This window comes from Bombina bombina, chromosome 3, assembly GCF_027579735.1.
Source record: "Bombina bombina isolate aBomBom1 chromosome 3, aBomBom1.pri, whole genome shotgun sequence".
Taxonomy (NCBI): Eukaryota; Metazoa; Chordata; class Amphibia; order Anura; family Bombinatoridae; genus Bombina; species Bombina bombina.
In genome coordinates, this window is record NC_069501.1 from 263,718,921 (window position 1) to 263,739,797 (window position 20,877).

The following is a 20,877-nucleotide window of genomic DNA, read 5'->3' on the forward strand; positions in this document are numbered from 1 at the left end:
TATGGCGTAAAGGGAAGTCTGCCTTAAAAAGCAGACTAGAAGTAAAAAAGTTAGTCATTGTGAACCTCATCTGCATATCTCACCCAGAATCCTTTGCTGCATTGGAAACATTGCTGTTTTGTATATATATATATATATATATATATATATATATATATATATATATATATATATATATATATATATATATATATATATATATAAACAAAAGCCCAAAATTTTAAGAAATGGTAGAGTAAAGCACATGAAAATATAATTAATATCACTTTAAAACTTTGTTTGCATTAAAGTGTATTATTGAACTAACACAACTATTTGAACTATTTTAATTTTATATCTGTTATAAAGTAAGATAAAGCGCATCTTCATTACAACTGACGAACGGAAATCTCCTTCTAAAATATCACTAACATTCCGGATCTGTTTTCATAAAGGAAAGAGTTTACCATCACTTTAATATAAACACTCTGATTGTTCACTTTGTGTCATATTAATACATTTTGAAAGCTTTCATAGGCTAATATTTTTCTGACACTTTTGTCAATTGCACATTTATTATGAACCATCTGTGAACTTCACTCTCATTATGCTTATAGTTTCTGTAGTAATTTATGTACTTAATGTCTCAATATAGACAGTAGAGGGAATTTAAAGCAACATTTTAGTCTCTGACCGTGTAATAAAATCCACACTAAAATGTATTCCATCACCGATGATTAACTAAATGCTCATGTGCAATTTAAATAATTAGAAATCTTTAGTCGTGTGGCAGCTTTTTCTATCTTCGGTACAACTAAACCCCCAGAATAAGGTACATTGCTGTAAACTAGCTGTTCATATAAACATATTAACTAAGGGTAGAAAACACCATGTGGCCATTAGATAGGTACAAGTGATATAAAATCAGGAGTTAGGGCTCCTTAAAGGGATACGAAACACAACTATTTTAAACGGCTGCCATAGAGTGCTTCAGATACAAGCTTACATCACTTATTTTCAACAAGATACCAAGAGAGCGAAGAATATTTGGTAATAGAAGTAAATTGGAAAGTTGCATGCTTTATCTGAATCACAAAAGGAAAATGATGGGTTTCATGTTCCTTTCAGAACTGGAGTTGAAAAATCCAGCAGGTGAGTTTTGTCTATGGCAAATTCAGCCCTTAAAGGGACATGAAACCCAAATTTTTTCTTTCATGATTTAGAAAGACCACAACATTTTAAACAACTTTCTAATTTACATCTATTATCTAATTTGCTTCATTTTCTTGATATCCCATGCTGAAAAGCATATCTAGATAGGCTCAGTAGCTGCTGATTGGTGGCTGCACACAGATGGCTCGTGTGATTGGCTCATCCATCTGCATTGCTATTTCTTCAACAAAGCCTATCTAAAGAATTAAGTAAATTAGATAATAGAAGTAAATTGGAATATTGCTTAAAATTGTATTCTCTAGCTGAATCATGAAAGAAAAATGTTGGGTTTACTGTCCCTTTAAGTCAGTTATAAAAATAGAGGAAAATGTTATTTGCTAGAATCCCATGCAGGACCAAACTCTTGTCAGATATACACACGAGTGAAGTACAACATAGCCTAAGCAAATCTATATATCTAGTTTCCATGTGAAAAAACAGTTGTGTGTGCTGCAATACATCTGAAACTATAAAACACATTCCAGTGACTAATGGCTCAAGTGACAAGGCCTATTTATTGTGAGTGCTACAGCAGTTGTTGCTATAAAACGCCTATAAAGCATTGCTACTGTTAAGTTTTACTACTGCGCTCTACAATCAGTCATTCACTTCCTGGAAGAAAATACTTTATTTTTTGTAAATTCTTATTAAACATTTCTTTACATATTGTTATAATCGGTTAATATTTTTATTGTGTGTATTGCATAATGTTGTGGTTACAATGACCACACTATGAAACAGCTGTGGCACAAATATCTAATTAAAAACATGACTTATTACACTTTAGTTCTATGGAAATGTGTTTTTCTAATTGAAGCATTAAATCATTGTTAGCCATTTTTTAGCGAGTTTATTTCATCCTGTGGTATAATTTATTGTCGCACATGTTCTGTTTTCTAATCTTAGTGATAGTGTTTCTGCGACCCAGAGAATCACAGAGGGTGGACATTCATCCCAGGATGTGAAATCAGAAACTTCTTCAAATCCCAGTTCTCCAGAGATATGCCCCAATAAAGAGAGGTAATTGATCCCTTATCAATGTGGGACTTGTATAAAACTGAAATAGGAATGCCATACATCCAGTTGATAATTATATTGTAATGACACAGTTTGCTGCTGTCTTGAATACTTTTTTAGTTTCTCATCTTTGCTAATGAAAATTAGAGATCAATAAGTGGCAGTATTAGGCATGTAAAGTCTGCCATGTGCACTTTCAGTGCTCAGAACTGGAAAACTTATTTTCAGATTTTAGTTACAGAAAAGGGGGATAAACTGTGTGTAATTAAACATACTCTTTAACTTGCATTTGTTTCCTGTTTTACATATATGTCTATTTCAGTCAGTTGAATAAGTATAATTTTGGTTGTAAAACTTATTATACCTTTTTTTTTAAAGTACAGTTTGTATATTGTACTTTTGTTTTATTTATTTTTATTTCATTTTATGCTTACTTTAATTATGGCTTTTAAATTGTATTTAGCCACCCAGGTATTGAACCTAAAATGGGCCAGCTCCTACGCTTTCATTCCTGCTTTTCAAATAAAGATACCAAGAGAACAAAGAAAAAATGATAATAGGAGTAAATTAGAAAGTTGCTTAAATTTGCATGCTCTATCTGAATTTTATATATATATATATATATATATATATATATATATATATATATATATATATATATATATATATATATATATATATATATATATAAAGGGTTTTCCTTAAATACTTGGCAGCATTCAGACACATTAACCTGGGAATTACTATATGAGGGTATAATGATTGTAAAAGCCCTATATTAACAGATTATTTTGAAAAATATATACTTTATTTTGGCAACAAATTCCTTTAAAGGGACACTGAACCCAAATTTTTTTCTTTCGTGATTCAGATAGAGCATGCAATTTTAAGCAACTTTTTAATTTACACCTATTATCACTTTTTCTTCGTTCTCTTGCTTTCTTTATTTGAAAAAGAAGGCATCTAAGCTATTTTTTTGGTTCAGAACCATGGAAAGCACTTGTTTATTGGTGGGTGAATTTATCCACCAATCAGCAAGAACAACCCAGTTTGTTCACCAAAAATGGGCCGGCATCTAAACTTACATTCTTGCATTTCAAATAAAGATACCAAGAGAATGAAGACAATTTGATAATAGGAGTCAATTAGAAAGTTGCTTAAAATTGCATGCTCTATCTGAATCACAAAAGAAAAAATTTGGGTTCAGTGTCCCTGTAACCTAAAAATGGAGCAAAGGTCAATTCCTTATTCATATACCATTTTTTTCAATGTTTTTAAATTGAATATCCATTTACATTCTTTCTGAAGCAAAACTTTGTACAAATTACCACCTCTACCGTTAAAATAATGTTCTTTCTTTTAGTTCACAATACATTTTCCTGACATAATAAATGGTGCGGCTGCATTGCAACATATATATATATATCTCCCTCAGTTTTGATATATATATACTATATATATATATATATATATATATATATATATATATATATATATATATATATATATAAATTAGAAGAAGTGATTCAAATCCGAGGTAGATAAAATAAGAAGGCTTTATTGATATACATCCATTAAAAACACATGTTAGAGTAGGACTAACAGGTTTTACGCGTTTCGGCTGGGTGCCGTATTCATAATAAATGGTGCGGCTGCATTGCAACATATATATATATATATATATATATATATAGAACTCCCTCAGTTTTGATATATATACTATATATATATATATATATATATATATATATATATATATATATATATATATATATATATATATAAAGCAAATGGTGTGTATGCACTCCCACTATCTTGCCAGAAAGTGCACAAAATCAGCCTTTTAAAAGGCACCAGAATTCCTCCCCTAAGAGAACAGCCAATCAAGACAGTTCAATTAACACCCCCCCAAAGGTAACCAATAAAAAGTTGTGACAGCCTTCCAATGTTGATATAATTAAACCAAATGTGCATCTTGAAATCTAAACGTAGTAAAGATATTATCATGGTAAACTCATAACAAAACTCTCAATGGAGTGATCAGTATGACCTATAACAAAAACCAACAAAAAAGGAAAGAAAAATGTATGTGTATTCAAGATTAATGGTCAAAACAAGTATTAAGCACGTATTCCAGCCAATCATATTGCAGCATGGGCGTGTCAATAAGACATCCTATGCCCAAACTTGGGTAACTAAGCCCTGGGTTCAACTTTGTTCATATTGTCTGTCAACATTGTGTTGTTTTTAAATTTAGTTTGAATTCATTTTTTAGGCCAATAGTATATAATGTTTTACTCACACTTTAAACATTCTTGTTTTATTTTGGTACCCCATACCTACTCTCAGGGAGTGATCAGTGTCTATCTTGGAGAGTTTTTATTTCGATGGACTTAAATCTTGTAATATGTCTACTATGGTAGGGACATTGGTCCCATCCCCCTGGGCTTGGCATTTGAGGGTTGTTGAGGTTTTTTGAACGGTCAGTGATAATCCCAATGGGTAGTATGGAGTCATACTACCACTTGGATAGCAAATTGATAGATTGTGAATGGTTGTGTATTTTTTTTATTTTGTGAGGTGACACTGCGGTTTAAGGCTCCATTGATAATAATTGATAATAATTGACATTAATGGTAGATTTTGTTTTTTGTTCTGTTTTTTGGGGACAGTGCAATAGTTGGGTTAATATGTAAATAACATTCTTTTTTATTTATGGATAGGATTAGCACACATTTTGTTTTGTTTTTATTGTTGATGATATGACTTATATACCTATTTGAAGTGTTTGGTCTTCTTGGCTTGAAGTTTGTGCACATATCGGATGGGGTGTAGTGTGTGTGTGTGTAGCTTGATTGTGTTCTGACCTATTGGTGCCTTACTGATGGCTATTCATACTCCAGATGTTTTGGATCGGGGTACAGCAACAGCGGATGTTAGGCTTTGTGCCACAGTGATTCTTTACAGTGTTGTTGTGGACACACGAGATGGGCACGCCCACTACCACAACAGTTTCCAATTATACTGCTATGACCCGCCCCTTTATCTCTTATATTGTAGTCCTGTGAGTCCTCAATGGTAGGGCACAGTGACGAATGTCTGAGACTCGAGTTAATAACTTTTTTTGGGATCCGCCCCACGTCTGTCTATTCATTGTGAGCAGTGTTTGCGGTAAACAGCTGCTTAGTACAGCATCAATCTCTCCATGTCTATTTTTTGTGAACAGTATTTGTGGAGATCAGCTGCTTAGTACAACATCAATCTCTCCATATTTGTACACATATATGGTTGCCTTGACACGCACGATGCCCACGCCCACTTTAGAGTCAGTATCCAATCACACAACGGTGGGTGGGAGACATCGTTCCTACTCGCCTTTTGTTGATAACTGTTATCTGTTGTTAGGTGAACTGAACAGCTAGATGTTTAGGTGTCGACACTGTTGCGTCTTATTAAGTGCTGTGGTATGTTCCCTTTTTGGATGATCGTTAAGTACTTTGCAGACTACTGATCATGATCTGTGTTTTGACATGCAATATATGTGAGTCCTTAGCGACAGGGCTTAGTTACCCAAGTTTGGGGCGTAGGATGTCTTATTGACATGCCCATGCTGCAACATGATTGGCTGGAATACGTGCTTAATACTTGTTTTGACCATTAATCTTGAATTTTGGGCCGGTACTGATCATTCCATTGAGAGTTTTGTTATGGGTTTACCATGATAATATCTACACTTTGTTTAGGTTTCAAGATGCACATTTGTTTTAATTATATCAACATTGGGAGGCTGTCACAACTTTTTATTGGTTACCTTTGGGGTGTGTTATTTGAACGGTCTTGATTGGCTGTTCTCTTAGGGGAGGATTTCTGGTGCCTGTTAAAAGGCTGATTTTGTGCACTTTTTGTTTGTCAGATGAAGGGACTGGTTTTGTCCCAAAATGTCACATTAATAAAAGTTTTTTTCCTGATGTTACAGACGTCATTGGACCAGTGGGTGCTTTTTTTCACGAATTATATATATATATATATATATATATATATATATATATATATATATATATATATATATATATATATATATATATATATATAGAGAGAGAGAGAGAGAGAGAGAAAAAGAGAGAGAGAGAAAAAGAGAGAGAGAGAAAAAGAGAGAGAGAGAAAAAGAGAGAGAGAGAAAAAGAGAGAGAGAGAAAAAGAGAGAGAGAGAAAAAGAGAGAGAGAGAAAAAGAGAGAGAGAAAGAGAGAGAGAGAAAAAGAGAGAGAGAAAGAGTGTGTGTGTGTGTGTCAGGGGCTGTGAAACCTTCCTGTATCATGACGCACTAGTGTTTAGTCTATTGTCTCATTTTCACGTGCTTATACAGTGTTTTTTGTAGTTCTGTGTAACGTTGTTTACAAGATGGAATTATACATTATTTAATTATTTAAAATGTGAGAGAAAGGCACATTCAGTGCACCCCCCTTTTGTCAGTATTATAGGGACAGTAAATACCTTATAATTACAAGACATTTTACAAGACATTTCTGTTGTGTTGCTATAGAATGATATATCAGCAAATTCTATATGTTTTAAAAACATATTGTTTGCCCCTTATTGTCTTTATCAGATAGCTATGTAGCAGGGTTACCCTTGAGAAGTCAGCAGGGTGCATTTCAAGTTCAGAGAATTAGAAAATCCTCAATTTTCAGAGATAAATTTCCATGAAAAAGGGGTAACATAAATAATGAAAATATTTTGCAAAGTTGTCTCATTACACATAACTAAACATAAACAAATCAAGGTGTTTACTGTCCCTTAAAGTCTAGACTAGGAGAGCCCAATTTATATATCTTCTTGCAGTATTATGTCATTTTATCTTTTCTATATATCAGATAACAGATTATATATAGCTAGGATTTACTGTGCCTGGAAATTGCTGCCATTATTTACTTCCTGCAACAGCAATTTCCTTTTCTCTTGCACTAAATTAAATGTAAGATTTTAGCTCAGATTTAAACAGATCTATTGTAAAACAGTGTTCAATCATACTCATGACATTGGGGCCTATCTATCAATGTGTCAACGTAAAATATGCCGGAATTCCGCATCGTAATTGTTGCAAGATTGATCCGACCTAGTTATCAAAGCCTACAGACCAGCAAAAGTTGAAATTTGTGACGTAACATACGATCCGCCGGTCTCAATCCGGCGCAGATCGATGCTTACGTCATTACAGATGTTTCGAATACACCTTCGGCTCTATCTGACACTTTTTCCAAGTCATCAAACTTTTAACAGGTTTGCTCACGGCTATTCGGACGCATCGTACCTGGTTTTCAATGCGCCCCCCTGGAGGCCGCGGTTGCAATAGAAATCAATAGGAGTCTGAAAGCAGCGAAAGCTTATGTTCGATGCTGCAAGACAAAGAAATATAACCCATTGATTTCTATGGTAGAAAACAAGTAACGTTTACACCTAACGCCCTAATATAAACCCTGAGTCTAAACACCCCTAATCTGCTGCCCCCTACATCGCCAAAACCTAAATAAAATGTATTAACCCCTATCCCGCCTCTCTCGGACGCCGCCGATACTAAATAAACGTATTAATCCCTAAACCTCTGGCCCCCCATATCACTACCACTAACTAAACCTATTAACCCCTAAACCGTCAGCCCCCCGCATCGCCATAAACTAAATAAAGCTATTAACCCCTAAACCTAACAAGCCGCTAACTTTAAATTAAAATTACGACATCCCTATCTTCAAATAAATGTAAACTTACCTGGAGAATTAAAATAAACTATTTTAAACTATTAATTAACCTACCCAAACTATTATCCTACAATTAAATTAAACTACCAATTAAATAAAATAAATTACATATTAAAAAACCTAATCCTACTCAAATTATTTAAATATACTATTAAACATTATTAAAAGTACTAAATTACCACACAAAAAACGTAACGCCTAGATTATGAGTTTTGTCGGTAAAAACTTGCGGGGCTAACGAGCCTTTTTTTTCCAGCGCTTACTTTAAACAACGCTGGTATTACAACTTTTCTGAATAGCTGCGTTAGCCTCAGAAAAGTGAGCGTTGAGCAAAATTTAGCTCCACTTCTACCTGTAATACCAGTGTTGCTTACGGTAGCTGAGCTGGCTTGAAAAAAACACCTGCAAAAAAGCAGCGTCCATCTTGTAACGCAGCCCCATTGTTTCCTATGGGGAAACACTTTCTAAGTCTTCACCTAACACCCTAACATGAACCCCAAGTCTAAACACCCCTAACCTTACACTTATTAACCCCTAATCTGCCACCCCCGCTATTGCTGACACCTGCATAATATTATTAACCCCTAATCTGCCGCTTCGGACACCGCCGCCACCTACATTATAGCTATGAACCCCTAATCTGCTGCCCCTAACATCCCCGACACCTATATTATATTTATTAACCCCTAATCTTCTGCCCCCAACGTCGCCGCTACCTACCTACACTTATTAACCCCTAATCTGCCGACCGGACATTGCTGCCACTATAATAAATGTATTAACCCCTAAACCACTGCAATCCCGCCTCGCAAACACTATAATACATTTTATTAACCCCTAATCTGCCCCCCAACGTTGCCGCCACCTACCTACAATTATTAACCCGTAATCTCCCACCCTCAACGTCGCCGCTACTATAATAAAGTTATTAACCCCTAAACCTAAGTTTAACCCTAACCTTAACACCCCCCTGACTTAAATATAATTTAAATAAAACGAATTAAAATTACTATAATTAAATTAATCCTATTTAAAACTAAATACTTACCTATAAAATAAACCCTAATATAGCTGCAATATAACTAATAGTTACAGTGTAGCTATTTTAGGATTTATATTTATTTTACAGGCAACTTTGTATTTATTTTAACTAGGTACAAAAGCTATTAAATAGTTAATAACTATGTAATAGCTACCTGGTTAAAATAATTACAAAATTGCCTGTAAAATAAATCCTAACCTAAGTTACAAATACACCTAACTCTACACTATCAATAAATTAATTAAATAAATTAACTACAATTATCTAAACTAAAATTCAATTAAATAAACTAAACTATAGTACAAAAAACAAACACTAAAATAAAAAAATTACAAGAATTTTAATCTAATTACACCTAATCTAAGCCCCCTAATAAAATAAAAAGCCCCCCAAAATAATAAAATTCCCTATACTAAATTACAAAAGTAATCAGCTCTTTTACCAGCCCTTAAAAGGGCTTTTTGCGGGGCATTGCCCCAAAGTAATCAGCTCTTTTACCTGTAATAAAAAATACAAGACCCCCCCAACATTACAACCCACCACCCACACACCCCTACTCTAAAACCCACCCGATCCCCCCTTAAATAAACCTAACACTAAACCCCCTGAAGATCACCCTACCTTGAGCCGTGTTCACCCAGCCTAGCCAAATTCTTCATCCAATCCGGGCGATGTGGTCCTCCATCTGGCAGAAGTCTTCATCCAAGCGGGCCAGAAGAGGTCCTCCATCCGGCAGAAGTCTTCATCCAAGTGGGCCAGAAGAGGTCCTCCATCCGGCAGAAGTCTTCATCCAAGTGTGCCAGAAGAGGTCCTCCATCCGGCAGAAGTCTTCATCAGAGTGGGCCAGAAGAGGTCCTCCATCCGGCAGAAGTCTTCATCCATCCGCGGCTCCATCTTCAAGACCTCCGACGCGGAACATCCTCCTCGGCCGACGGACTAACACTGAATGAAGGTTCCTTTAAATGACGTCATCCAACATGGCGTCCCTCGAATTCCGATTGACTGATAGGATTCTATCAGCCAATCGGAATTAAGGTAGGAAAAATCCAATTGGTTGATGCAATCAGCCAATCGGATTGAACTTTATTTAGTTAAGCACATAAGATCAGACTTCATTGTCCTGAAACCATGTTAGTTTTATACCCAAATCAGACTTTAGATGAGACATTATTGTCAGAGTATGAAAACTTTCAGAACATATTAAAACACCTTTTTTTTTTTTTTTGCTGCAATTTTTTTTAGAAGAGACAATCTTGAAGTGTTCCTGGAATAGACAAGGCTAGCCACTTTCATTTTTTTTTTAGCAAAACTTAAATTAGTTTGCAGTATCTTATAATATTTGCTAAAGTCCTGTATGGGAAAATATGTGGCAGGGTCAGGCTTGTGAAGTTTTCTCAAAATTGGAAAACCCACAGTTTTGACAGTTAAGTTATAGGAAAAGAGGGCAGAATAAATCAGATATATCATAAAATGTTAAATTATTCATAGTTGTATCATAAAATCAAAGTTTTTCATGTCCCTTTAACTTGCAGTACATACTTGGTTTACATGTTGATTTTAAAGAACTCTCTACTTGATTACACTAACAGCAGTGACAACACTTTGTCTAACATGAGACAAGACTATAAATCTTAAGAATATTTATTTAGTACAATGTAAAATATATAGCTTTGGAATCAGTACCATTGTAAGCAAATATGTCCTCTACCTAATACATTTTAATATTCTGTGTTCCAGACCTTTTGTTAAACTGAAGGAAAATGGACGATCCAACATTTCTCGGTCATCATCAAGTACAAGTAGTTTTAGCAGCACAGCTGGAGAAAGTGAAGCCATGGAAGAATATGAGAGTGCGGTATGTATCATCTCATCCCCTTCTGTGTATAAGAGCATTGCCAAAAACACAAGGGCTGGCAACAGTTATGGGTACTGGAAACAAACACATCATTTGTATAACTGATCTGCATGTTGTACAAGCTGAAAAGACAGGGATTCAGCTTGCTGTGGCAGAAGCAGAGGTAGGTAATAGAATCACTGATGCCTTGCACTTATTAAATATCTCATGCATTTGTTTATGTATTCATCACTACATTGCAAAATATCTGCAGACAAAATACAAGTTTTTAAAGCATTTTAAACGGTTTGTGAGCAGAATGTACATGGTTTTACAGTTCACTAACAAACCTCTTGAAAAGTATCTTTAGTGTTGTATATCTTATCTCTTTTATTGTGGCCAGTAGCTGTAAATAATCTCATATGTATCAAGCAACATGTACAACATTTATGAGGGTCAGTGCTTCTCAATTCCAGAATTCAGTTTCCCTGGGGCTTTGGAACAAGTAGAATATTCAAATTTCAGTGACAGAAAAAACAGGCAAAAGAAATACTGAATGTGCACTCCTTACTCATATATTGAACCTTTTTATTTGCAAAGACATTTGTATCTTGATACCTCTCCCTAAGATGTTTCTATGAAAATAAATCAGAATAGATACATTAGAGAATGTTAGTTGTGCTTCAGGGCTAAACAGATCACCTGCATTTTCAAAGTAAATTTAAAGGGACATGATTTTTTTTCCTTTCCATGATTCAGATAGAGAATACATTATCACATTTGCTTCAATCCTGGATATCTAGATAGGTAGCGTGCATATATCTGGAGCACTATATGACAGGACGTTGTTGCAAAACTGCAGCCATATAGTGATGCAGACACGTGCAAGCTCCTGAATTTACCTTCCTGCTATTTAACAAAGGATAACAAGAAAATGAAGTAAATTCGAAAGGTGTTTAAAATTGTCTGTTCTATCTGAATCTTGAATTTTAAAGGGAGATTTAGTATCTTTTTGTTTTCGTGTACAAACTGTCCAGTCCCTCCAAATTCTGGACCCTATTATTTTTTTTTGTTTTATTTAAAGTGCTGCAGATATCCTAAATTTCCACAAATCAGCTATTGATTTGCTAGATTTTGACCACTCTTGGGTGCATGGGACAAGTATATTTCTACACAAAATCAAAAATTATTTAACTTTTTAACGCCTTTCTGATGTTTTATTGTATCCTAACCGTGCTGGGCTTTAGCGCCGTTAGGACGGAATAGAACGTCCTAGCCATTTCCAGTATATGATCGCAGTCTAGGGGGGCATGCCTAGCATCATAGGGACGCCCCCCTGAACCGATCCCATCATTGAAATCTCGCGATCACGTGCATGATCACGGGATTTCAATTTGTTTACAGACAAATTAACCCTGTCATGAAAGGGTTAATATCCCTTTTATTTACATAATTATTTTGTTTTAAAATAGTTTTTTAAACTGTCAGGTTTAACTGTAACATTCAAAACGGAATGTTTCAGCAAATTAATTAAACATAACAAATGTTTGCTTTATTTGTTTGTTCCAAACAGTGCTTAACAAACATTCAACATTCATTGTTTACAAACAAATATAATCTTTTCCTGTTTTGAATGTGATATCTTTAATTATTAATGCTCAAATGTTGATTTTCAGACTTTAAGCAAAGTCTGAGAATCAATATTCAAATGTAATATTCAAATTTAACATTTAGATATTTTAATGTTGTATTTGATTTGTCAATGTTAAGATTTGATATTCATATATAACATTCATGCAACTGTAAAATGTAATGGCTATATCTGGCATTTATTTACAATCCAGTGTTCTATTTTAGTAAAACTATGCAATCAAGTGAGCAATTTAACAAATATATAAAAGTGTTATGCAATAATGCAGTCATGTACCCATTCTTTCCATGGTAATTTTTTATTTTCTTGACACAAACAACATGAAATGCTTTTTTTACTCATCGACTCAAAAATATAATGTACACATTGATTGAAATTGTGTAGCAAAAATAATGCTAAACGTTTCATATGAAAAATGGATTTTCTCCAAAATTAGATCTGTGACATTTTGTACCAGAATACATTAAAGTGAAATTGTCATGAACTTTACAATGAGAAAGTATGTACAATTTGCAATTCTGATAACTTTTATACGTTATGAGATAAGTTGGTGATAAATCTTTGACAGTTTTATAGTTTTAGAAATGTGAAGATATTACCTCACAGCCAACACAGTTTGTTCTGTGTCTATTGAAAAACCAAAACCACTTCATTCTGACTTATTTTGCTATTAATAAAACTAAGGTATCTGTAAATGTAATTTAATCTTTAATAGAACATTATTAAAAGTTAAAACCTTGATACATACAATTTATAAAAAAAAAAAAAAAGGTTTCCAATTTATTTCTGTTCTCTAATCTGCTTTGCGTTCTTGGTAGCGTTTGAAAATCAGGGAGGTACCCTCAGGAGAACTATATAGCAGCAGTTTTGCATAGGGCTACAACAACTAATTGGTAAGATTAATTATAAAATATAGTTGCCAATGAATCTCATTATCGATTAGGTGGTCTGTGATTAGTTGGTCAGTTGCACGGCACCAGCTACTTCACTCCAATGAACTCCTGCACATGGTATAGCGCAAACAATCGGCTAGATTACGAGTTTTGCGTTATGGTTCATAATGCTGCTTTTTCACTACCCTGCTATTACGAGTCTTGTAGGTATAGCTGTACCGCACACTTTTTTGGCCGTAACGCAACGTAACTACCGCACCTTTCAAAAAGTCCTTTTTCAATGGGACTTCCATAGCGCCAGTATTACGAGTTTTGCCTGGGAGGCCAAAAAGTGAGCGGTACAGCCTATACCATCAAGATTGGTACCTCCATCAAAAGTCAGTAGTTATGGGTTTTGCGCTACAAAGCTATAGCATAAAACTCATAACTAAAGTGTTATAAAGTACACTAACACCCATAAACTACCTATTAACCCCTAAACCGAGGCCCTCCTGCATTGCAAACACTATAATAAAATTATTAACCCCTAATCTGCCGCTCCAGACATCGCCGCCACTATAATAAACATATTAACCCCTAAACTGCTGCACTCCCGCATCGCAAACACTAGTTAAATATTATAAACCCCTAATCTGCCACCCCCAACGTCATTGCCGCCACTATACTAAAGTTATTAACCCCTAAACCTAACCCTAACCATAAGTCTAACCCTAACACCCCTAACTTTAATATAATTAAAATAAATCTAAATAAAAATTACTATCATTAACTAAATAATTCCTATTTAAAACTAAATTGTTACCTATAAAATAAACCCTAAGCTAGCTACAATATAACTAATAGTTACAATGTAGCTATCTTAGGTTTTATTTTTATTTCACAGCTAAGTTTGTATTTATTTTAACTAGGTAGACTAGTTAGTAAATAGTTATTATCCATTTATTAACTATCTAGTTAAAATAAATACAAATTTACCTGTAAAATAAAACCTAACCTGAGTTACTCTAACACCTAACATTACACTAAAATTAAATAAATTACATTAATTTAAATACAATTAATTAAATTACAAAAAAAATCAACACTAAATTACACAAAATAAAAAAGAAATGATCAAATATTTAAACTTACACCTAATCTAATAGCCCTATCAAAATAAAAAAGCCCCCCCCCCCAAAATAAAAAAAACCCTAGCCTAAACTAAACTGCCAATAGCCCTTAAAAGGGCCTTTTGCGGGGCATTGCCCCAAAGAAATCAGCTCTTTTACCTGTAAAAAGAAATACAAACAACACCTCAACAGTAAAACCCACCACCCACACAACCAAACCCCCCAAATAAAATACTATCTAAAAAAACCTAAGCTCCCCATTGCCCTGAAAAGGGCATTTGGATGGGCATTACCCTTAAAAGGGCTTTTAGCTCTTTTTCTCTGCCCAAACCCCTAATCTAAAAATAAAACCCACACAATAAACCCTTAATAAAACCTAACACTAACCCCCGAAGATCCACTTACAGTTTTTGAAGACCGGACATCCATCCTCATCAAGCCGGGAGAAGTCTTGATCCAAGCGGGCAGAAGTCCTCAACTAAGACGGGAGAAGTCATCATCCGATCGGCAAGAAGTCGTCCTCCAGGCGGGCAGAAGTCTTCATCCAGACGGCATCTTCTATCTTCATCCTTCCAACACGGAGCAGCTCCATCTTCAAGACATCCGGTGCGGAGCATCCTCTTCATACAGTCCCAGCCGTACACTGAAGGTTCCTTTAAATGACGTCATCTAAGATGGCGTCCCTTGAATTTTATCAGCCAATCGGAATTAAAGGGTAAAAAAATCCTATTGGCTGATGCAATCAGCCAATAGGATTGAGCTCGCATTTTATTGGCTGATTGGAACAGGTAAAAGAGCTGATTTATTTGGGGCAATGCCCCGCAAAAGACTCTTTTTAAGGGCTATTGGCAGTTTAGTTTAGGCTAGGGTTTTTTTTTGGGGGGGGGGGCTTTTTTATTTTGATAGGGCTATTAGATTAGGTTTAATTAGTTTAAATATTTGATCATTTCTTTTTTATTTTGTGTAATTTAGTGTTGATTTTAATTTTAGTGTAATGTTAGGTGTTAGTGTAACTCAGGTTAGGTTTTATTTTACAGGTAAATTTGTATTTATTTTAACTAGATAGTTAATAAATGGTTAATAACTATTTACTAAATAGTCTACCTAGTTAAAATAAATACAAATTTAACTGTGAAATAAAAATAAAACCTAAGATAGCTACAATATAACTATTGTAGCTAGCTTAGGGTTTATTTTACAGGTAAGTATTCAGTTTTAAATATGAATTAGTTAGGTAATGATAGTAAGTTTTATTTAGATTGATTTGTGGGAGGCCAGAGGTTTAGGGGTTAATAAATTTAGTATAGTGGCGGCAGCGACGTTGGTGGAAGCAGATTAGGGGTTAATAAGTGTAATGTAGGTGGTGGCGATGTCGGGGGCAGCAGATTAGGGGTGTTTAGACTCGGGTTTATGTTAGGGTGTTAGGTGTAAACATAACTTTTCTTTCCCCATAGGAATCAATGGGGCTGCGTTACGGAGCTTTACGCTTCTTTATTGCAGGTGTTAGGCTTTTTTTTTAGCCGGCTCTCCCCATTGATGTCTATGGGGAAATCGTGCATGAGCACGTAAAACCAGCTCAAAGCAGCTCTGGTATTTGTGTGCGGTACGGAGCTCAAAACAACCATATTGCCTGCTAACGCAGGTTTTTGGAAAACCTGTAATAGCAGCGCAATTAAAGCTGAGCGGTGGAAATAACTTGCAAGTTATTACCTAGCCACTCATAACGCAAAACTCGTAATCTGGCCAAATGGTATTTATTAATTTTTTAAATATTTTTTTCCATCCAATTAATCGGATAACAATCAGCCGATTAATCTGATAGAAAAAAAATAGAGGTTTAAAGTATATTAATAGAACAATGCAAAGCTGGGGAATAGGTAGTAAAGGTGTTATCTATATTTTTAAACGATAACAAATTTGGAGTAGACTGTCCCTTTAAATTATTTTAACAATAACTAAGTTAATTTTTTATAATAAAGGTGGTATTTAACTAAAAATGTCTTGAGTTCTAGTTGCCCTTTTTTTTTGGAGTGAAAATGTATCACAAAGTTAAAGGGATATGAAGCCTAAAAAATTGCTCCGTTTTCTTGATTGGAGAGATACCTAGGTAGGCATCTGGAATACAACATGGCAGGAAATAGTGCTCTTGCAAATGGATAACATGATTGCTAAAGTAGAAACAGAAAGATAAGCAATCTGCCAGAAACAGCTCAGTGGCTTATTCTATGGAGAGTTACCACCTGGAAATATCTTATTTTAGTCACAGAGGAGAACTTCTTGCTAAAGTGCTGTCATATAGTGCTCCAGACACGTGCACGTGCTGTGTGCCATCTCTACTTGTGTTTTTACATATACTTGCACGCTCCTTAGCTTATGTGCCTGCTTTTCAACAAAAGATACCAAGAGAATGAAAAATTGATAACAGAAGTAAATTATAAAATTGTTGATGGTATGCTGTATTTGAACCGTGAAAGGAAAGGCTTTCATGTCCTTTTAAATTTTACTCATAATTTGTATTTGACTTTTTTTTTCTTATAGGGAAGTCAACCTTTGACTGCATCTCCCTTTAAACAGGAAGTGTTTGTCTACAGCTCGTCACCTAGCAACGAGAACCACACTGCCATCACCCCTGTAATTATGAGCAGGAGCCCCACAGGTGTGTCTTTTGGTGAGCTATAGAGCTAAAGTTTGCTTTAAAGGGACAGTCTACAATAGAATTGTTATTGTTTTAAAAGATAGATAATCCCTTTATTACCCATTCTCCAGTTTTGCATAACCAACACAGTTATATTAATATACTTTTTACTTCTGTGCTTACCTTGTATCTAAGAACATTCTGACAGCCCCCTGATCACATGACTGTGACTGTTTATTATCTATTGTCTTAAATTTAGCATTGTTTTGTGCTAAATCTTAAATAACCCCCTGTGCCTGAACACAGTGTTATCTATATGGCCCACATGTACTTTCAATCTATTTGTGTTGAACAGCAATTTAAAAAGCATGTGATAAGAGGCAGCCCTCAAGGGCTTAGAAATTAGCATATGAGTCTGTCTAGGTTTAGTTTCAACTAAGAATACCAAGAGAAAAAAAGCAAATTTGATGATAAAAGTAAATTGGAAAGTTGATTAAATTACAAGTTCTATCTGAATAATAAAAGTTTAATTTTGACTAGACTGGCCCTTTAAAGACAGAAGTATTTATGAAAATGGCTTATTTTATGTGGTGCTTTTGTTCAGTCATGTTAATTTATTATTTGTTAGAGCTTTATCAGAAATAACTTAAAGGGATGTGGAATTCAACATTTAAACTTTTATCATCTAGAAAGAACATACAATTTAAAGGGACATTCCAGCCCAAATTGAAATGCACTTGGGTACATTTCAGTTTTGAATAGAAGCCTTTTTGCAATATACATGTTTTAGCAAAAATGCTTTTAGTAAAAACTCTAGCTGTTTTAAGTGTATTGATTTATGCTCTGTGCCACCAGCATTTTAAACACAGCACTTACTCAGTCTAACGTGCTTGTATCATCTGACACTGGCTCAATTTGTTAATTGCTAACATGATACAAGCTCTGAGCAGCTGCAGAATATAAAATGCTTGTGCACTGAAAATATCTAGCTATGCTTTACATGAACGTACAGAGAAAAATGTTAACACTAAAACAGTGATAATTTTTACTAGAAGCATTTTTGCCAATATATGTATATTACAAATATATACAGGGATGTGCAGTAACCAGCACCTTACAAGCCTTGTTACAAGATTCCCCTGTATGTATGTATTGGGTACTTGTAAAGCGCGGCTAATCACCCGTAAGGGTCTCAAGGCACTGCTCATTTTATCGACCTCGGAAGGATGAAAGGCTGAGTGGACCTCATAGCATGCTGAGCTATGATTGGCTTAATTACCTAAAGTGCAGCAAGTGCTGCGGTTGCATGGAGTTTGGAAATAGCCCATGCAAGGAAGTGTGTCTACTCTTGGTATGTCTTAAAGAATGCTGAACTTCAATTTATTTATCTCATATGTTTCTATATGGATGGTTAGTAATGGTGAGAGGATATACGTATTTACAAGTATCCTCATTGATTTTGGATGTGATTTATCTGGCCTAGGTGACTATTTAAAGATATATATAGTTATCAAAGCACTTTATCTGGCCACAGGTCCAAAGGCTTTACTAACATGACATATGACTTTTCCTCACTGCAATGTATTGCACAAACTTTATATCTATACCATGAGCATGGCTTCAGCTCAGCCCATTTTCTAACAGCTGTCACCTTGACAATTTAAATTGACTTTAATAAAAGAGTGCTGAAATCCCTTGCTTTGTCAGGTTGTAAATGTATCTTCCTGACTTCTGTACTTATTGGTATGGTCTTATATTACAAATATTCAAAGATGTAAATAATCTATGTGCATTTCAATTTTGACCAGAATATTTCTTATTCACTTTTTATTTTTCTAAAGGGTACTTCTTTATTTTGTAATAATTTGTTAAATCTTAGCTCATATCCAACTTTTACTTCCATGTCTTTTTAAAGGGACATGGAACTCCCTAATTATTTAAATTATTTTATATATATATATATATATATATATATATATATATATATATATATATATATATATATATATATATATATATATATATATATATATATATATATATATATATATATATGATAAAAATCATTTTGTAGCATGCAGGGGTAAAATCCAAGCAGGACGCATGGGAACTGAGTTCCTGAATAATTTTTGCAGGTAGAACTAAGTTCCCCCTGGACAGAGAACAGAAACACTTCAGTTACCACTGTTGCTGCTTGTGGGAGGAGGAGGAGCACAGCCTGGTTAGATGGATAGTGAGATCCTCTAGTAATAGGCAGTAACACTTCCTACAATACACTAAATGCAAACCTGTCAGCGACCCTGCTTTGTGATCACTGTGCGGAACACATAGTGCTTAGATTTCTGTGTTGCTTACTTTGGGGTTATTTAGTTCCCCTCAGCAGAAGTAGTACTATTGCCCCTTAAGTGGTGAGATTCTGGGACAGAGGAGGAGTCTGGAATTGCTCTCAGCCCACCCTGGAAAGGAAGGAGGGTGTGAGGAACTGAAGCTAAGCTGGTTATGCTCCATGTGAGTTAAAAAAATAAAAGTATAGACACCATGGATCTTGACATTAAACAAAATGCGTTTGTGTGGAAAATAGTCCTTGCAATTAAAGGTGTTTGTGAAACATCTTAATGTAAGATAAGCCCAATTACTTTATTTTATACACCAATAGTACGTGCAGTCTGTTTATCTATGTTGGTGTCTGTATGTTTATCAATTTACGATGAGCAGGCCAGATTCTCTGCAGAATGCTGACCTGTGCAAGATGATGTATTTGCTGCAGATTCAACCTTACCAATTTCATCCCAAAGTGTAAGGTGACCTGTTTTGATTGCAATGTTACTGTGCCCTTGTGCCTCTTGCTTCCTCTGCCAGTGTTACTTGTTTAACATTTACTTGGTATATGTGTTAATGGTAAAAGAAAATGACACTCAGATGCTTTGTGACCATAATTTTACTTTAAAACACATTATATTTGTTTTTTTACAGCAGAGTGAGTGCACACACAAACCTTATCAAGTTCATGATATCAGATGTTTACATAACAGTGATTTACATATCCTGAGAGCCAGGGAGTAACATCTCCTAAAATTTTACGAAGACTCTTAGCTTTTTGGATTATTCAACATACTCTACATACAAATGCCCCTTCATGTATTCTAAAAAGTGTGTGTCTGGCTTCTTAGTATTCAGTATCAGTTGAATTCTAAATTACAAATAAAAATGTCACCCCTGTCATGTAAAAATGTATGGGTGTCCATCAGGTCCAAAGGCAACCAATCAGCCCTTTATTAGTTTTAATTTGCTTTCATTAACCAGAGTGTATAGCTTATAAACATATAAATACAGTGCGTGTTTGTATATAAAACAATATTAACTATGAGGGGGGTGGAAGTCGTGGTGAGTTCCCACTTTTTTTTGTAGGACTTGACTCCTGGTAGCATGTCAATTAAATGCATTAGACAGTGAATGTCAGTCTGCAAACTGGAAGACTTACGTGCATTGCTAATTCTAGTTGTTAAAACGTAAAAGAGACTAGAAAATAGTATAAAGATACATTTATCTCATAATGTTTCCTTCTGACAGATATAAAGAGTAGAAATTCTCCACGATCCAACCTCAAATTCCGTTTTGATAAACTCAGCCAATCAAGCTCCGGCTCAAGTACAGTAAGTAGAGTGATCTTTTCTTACTTTACAAAAAATAATAAATAAAAAGAGAATATTTGTCAGAATTATTTTTAGATATGCTTTTGTAATGTCTTCCA

At 34.7% G+C, this 20,877-nt stretch overlaps 1 protein-coding gene across 3 annotated transcripts in view; it reads left to right on the forward strand.

Annotated features, from left to right (window-relative positions):
* Positions 1-20,877, forward strand: part of RAP1GAP2 (RAP1 GTPase activating protein 2) — a 695,842-nt gene that overhangs the window by 665,385 nt on the left and 9,580 nt on the right. For 2 of the 3 annotated variants that reach the window (XM_053706286.1, XM_053706284.1), the window contains 4 exons: positions 2,098-2,211; positions 10,742-10,859; positions 17,030-17,159; positions 20,697-20,779. In XM_053706286.1, the coding sequence (XP_053562261.1) occupies positions 2,098-2,211; positions 10,742-10,859; positions 17,030-17,159; positions 20,697-20,779 (445 nt within the window). The remainder of the gene's footprint in view (positions 1-2,097; positions 2,212-10,741; positions 10,860-17,029; positions 17,160-20,696; positions 20,780-20,877) is intronic. The other variant, XM_053706285.1, reaches the window with a different exon arrangement.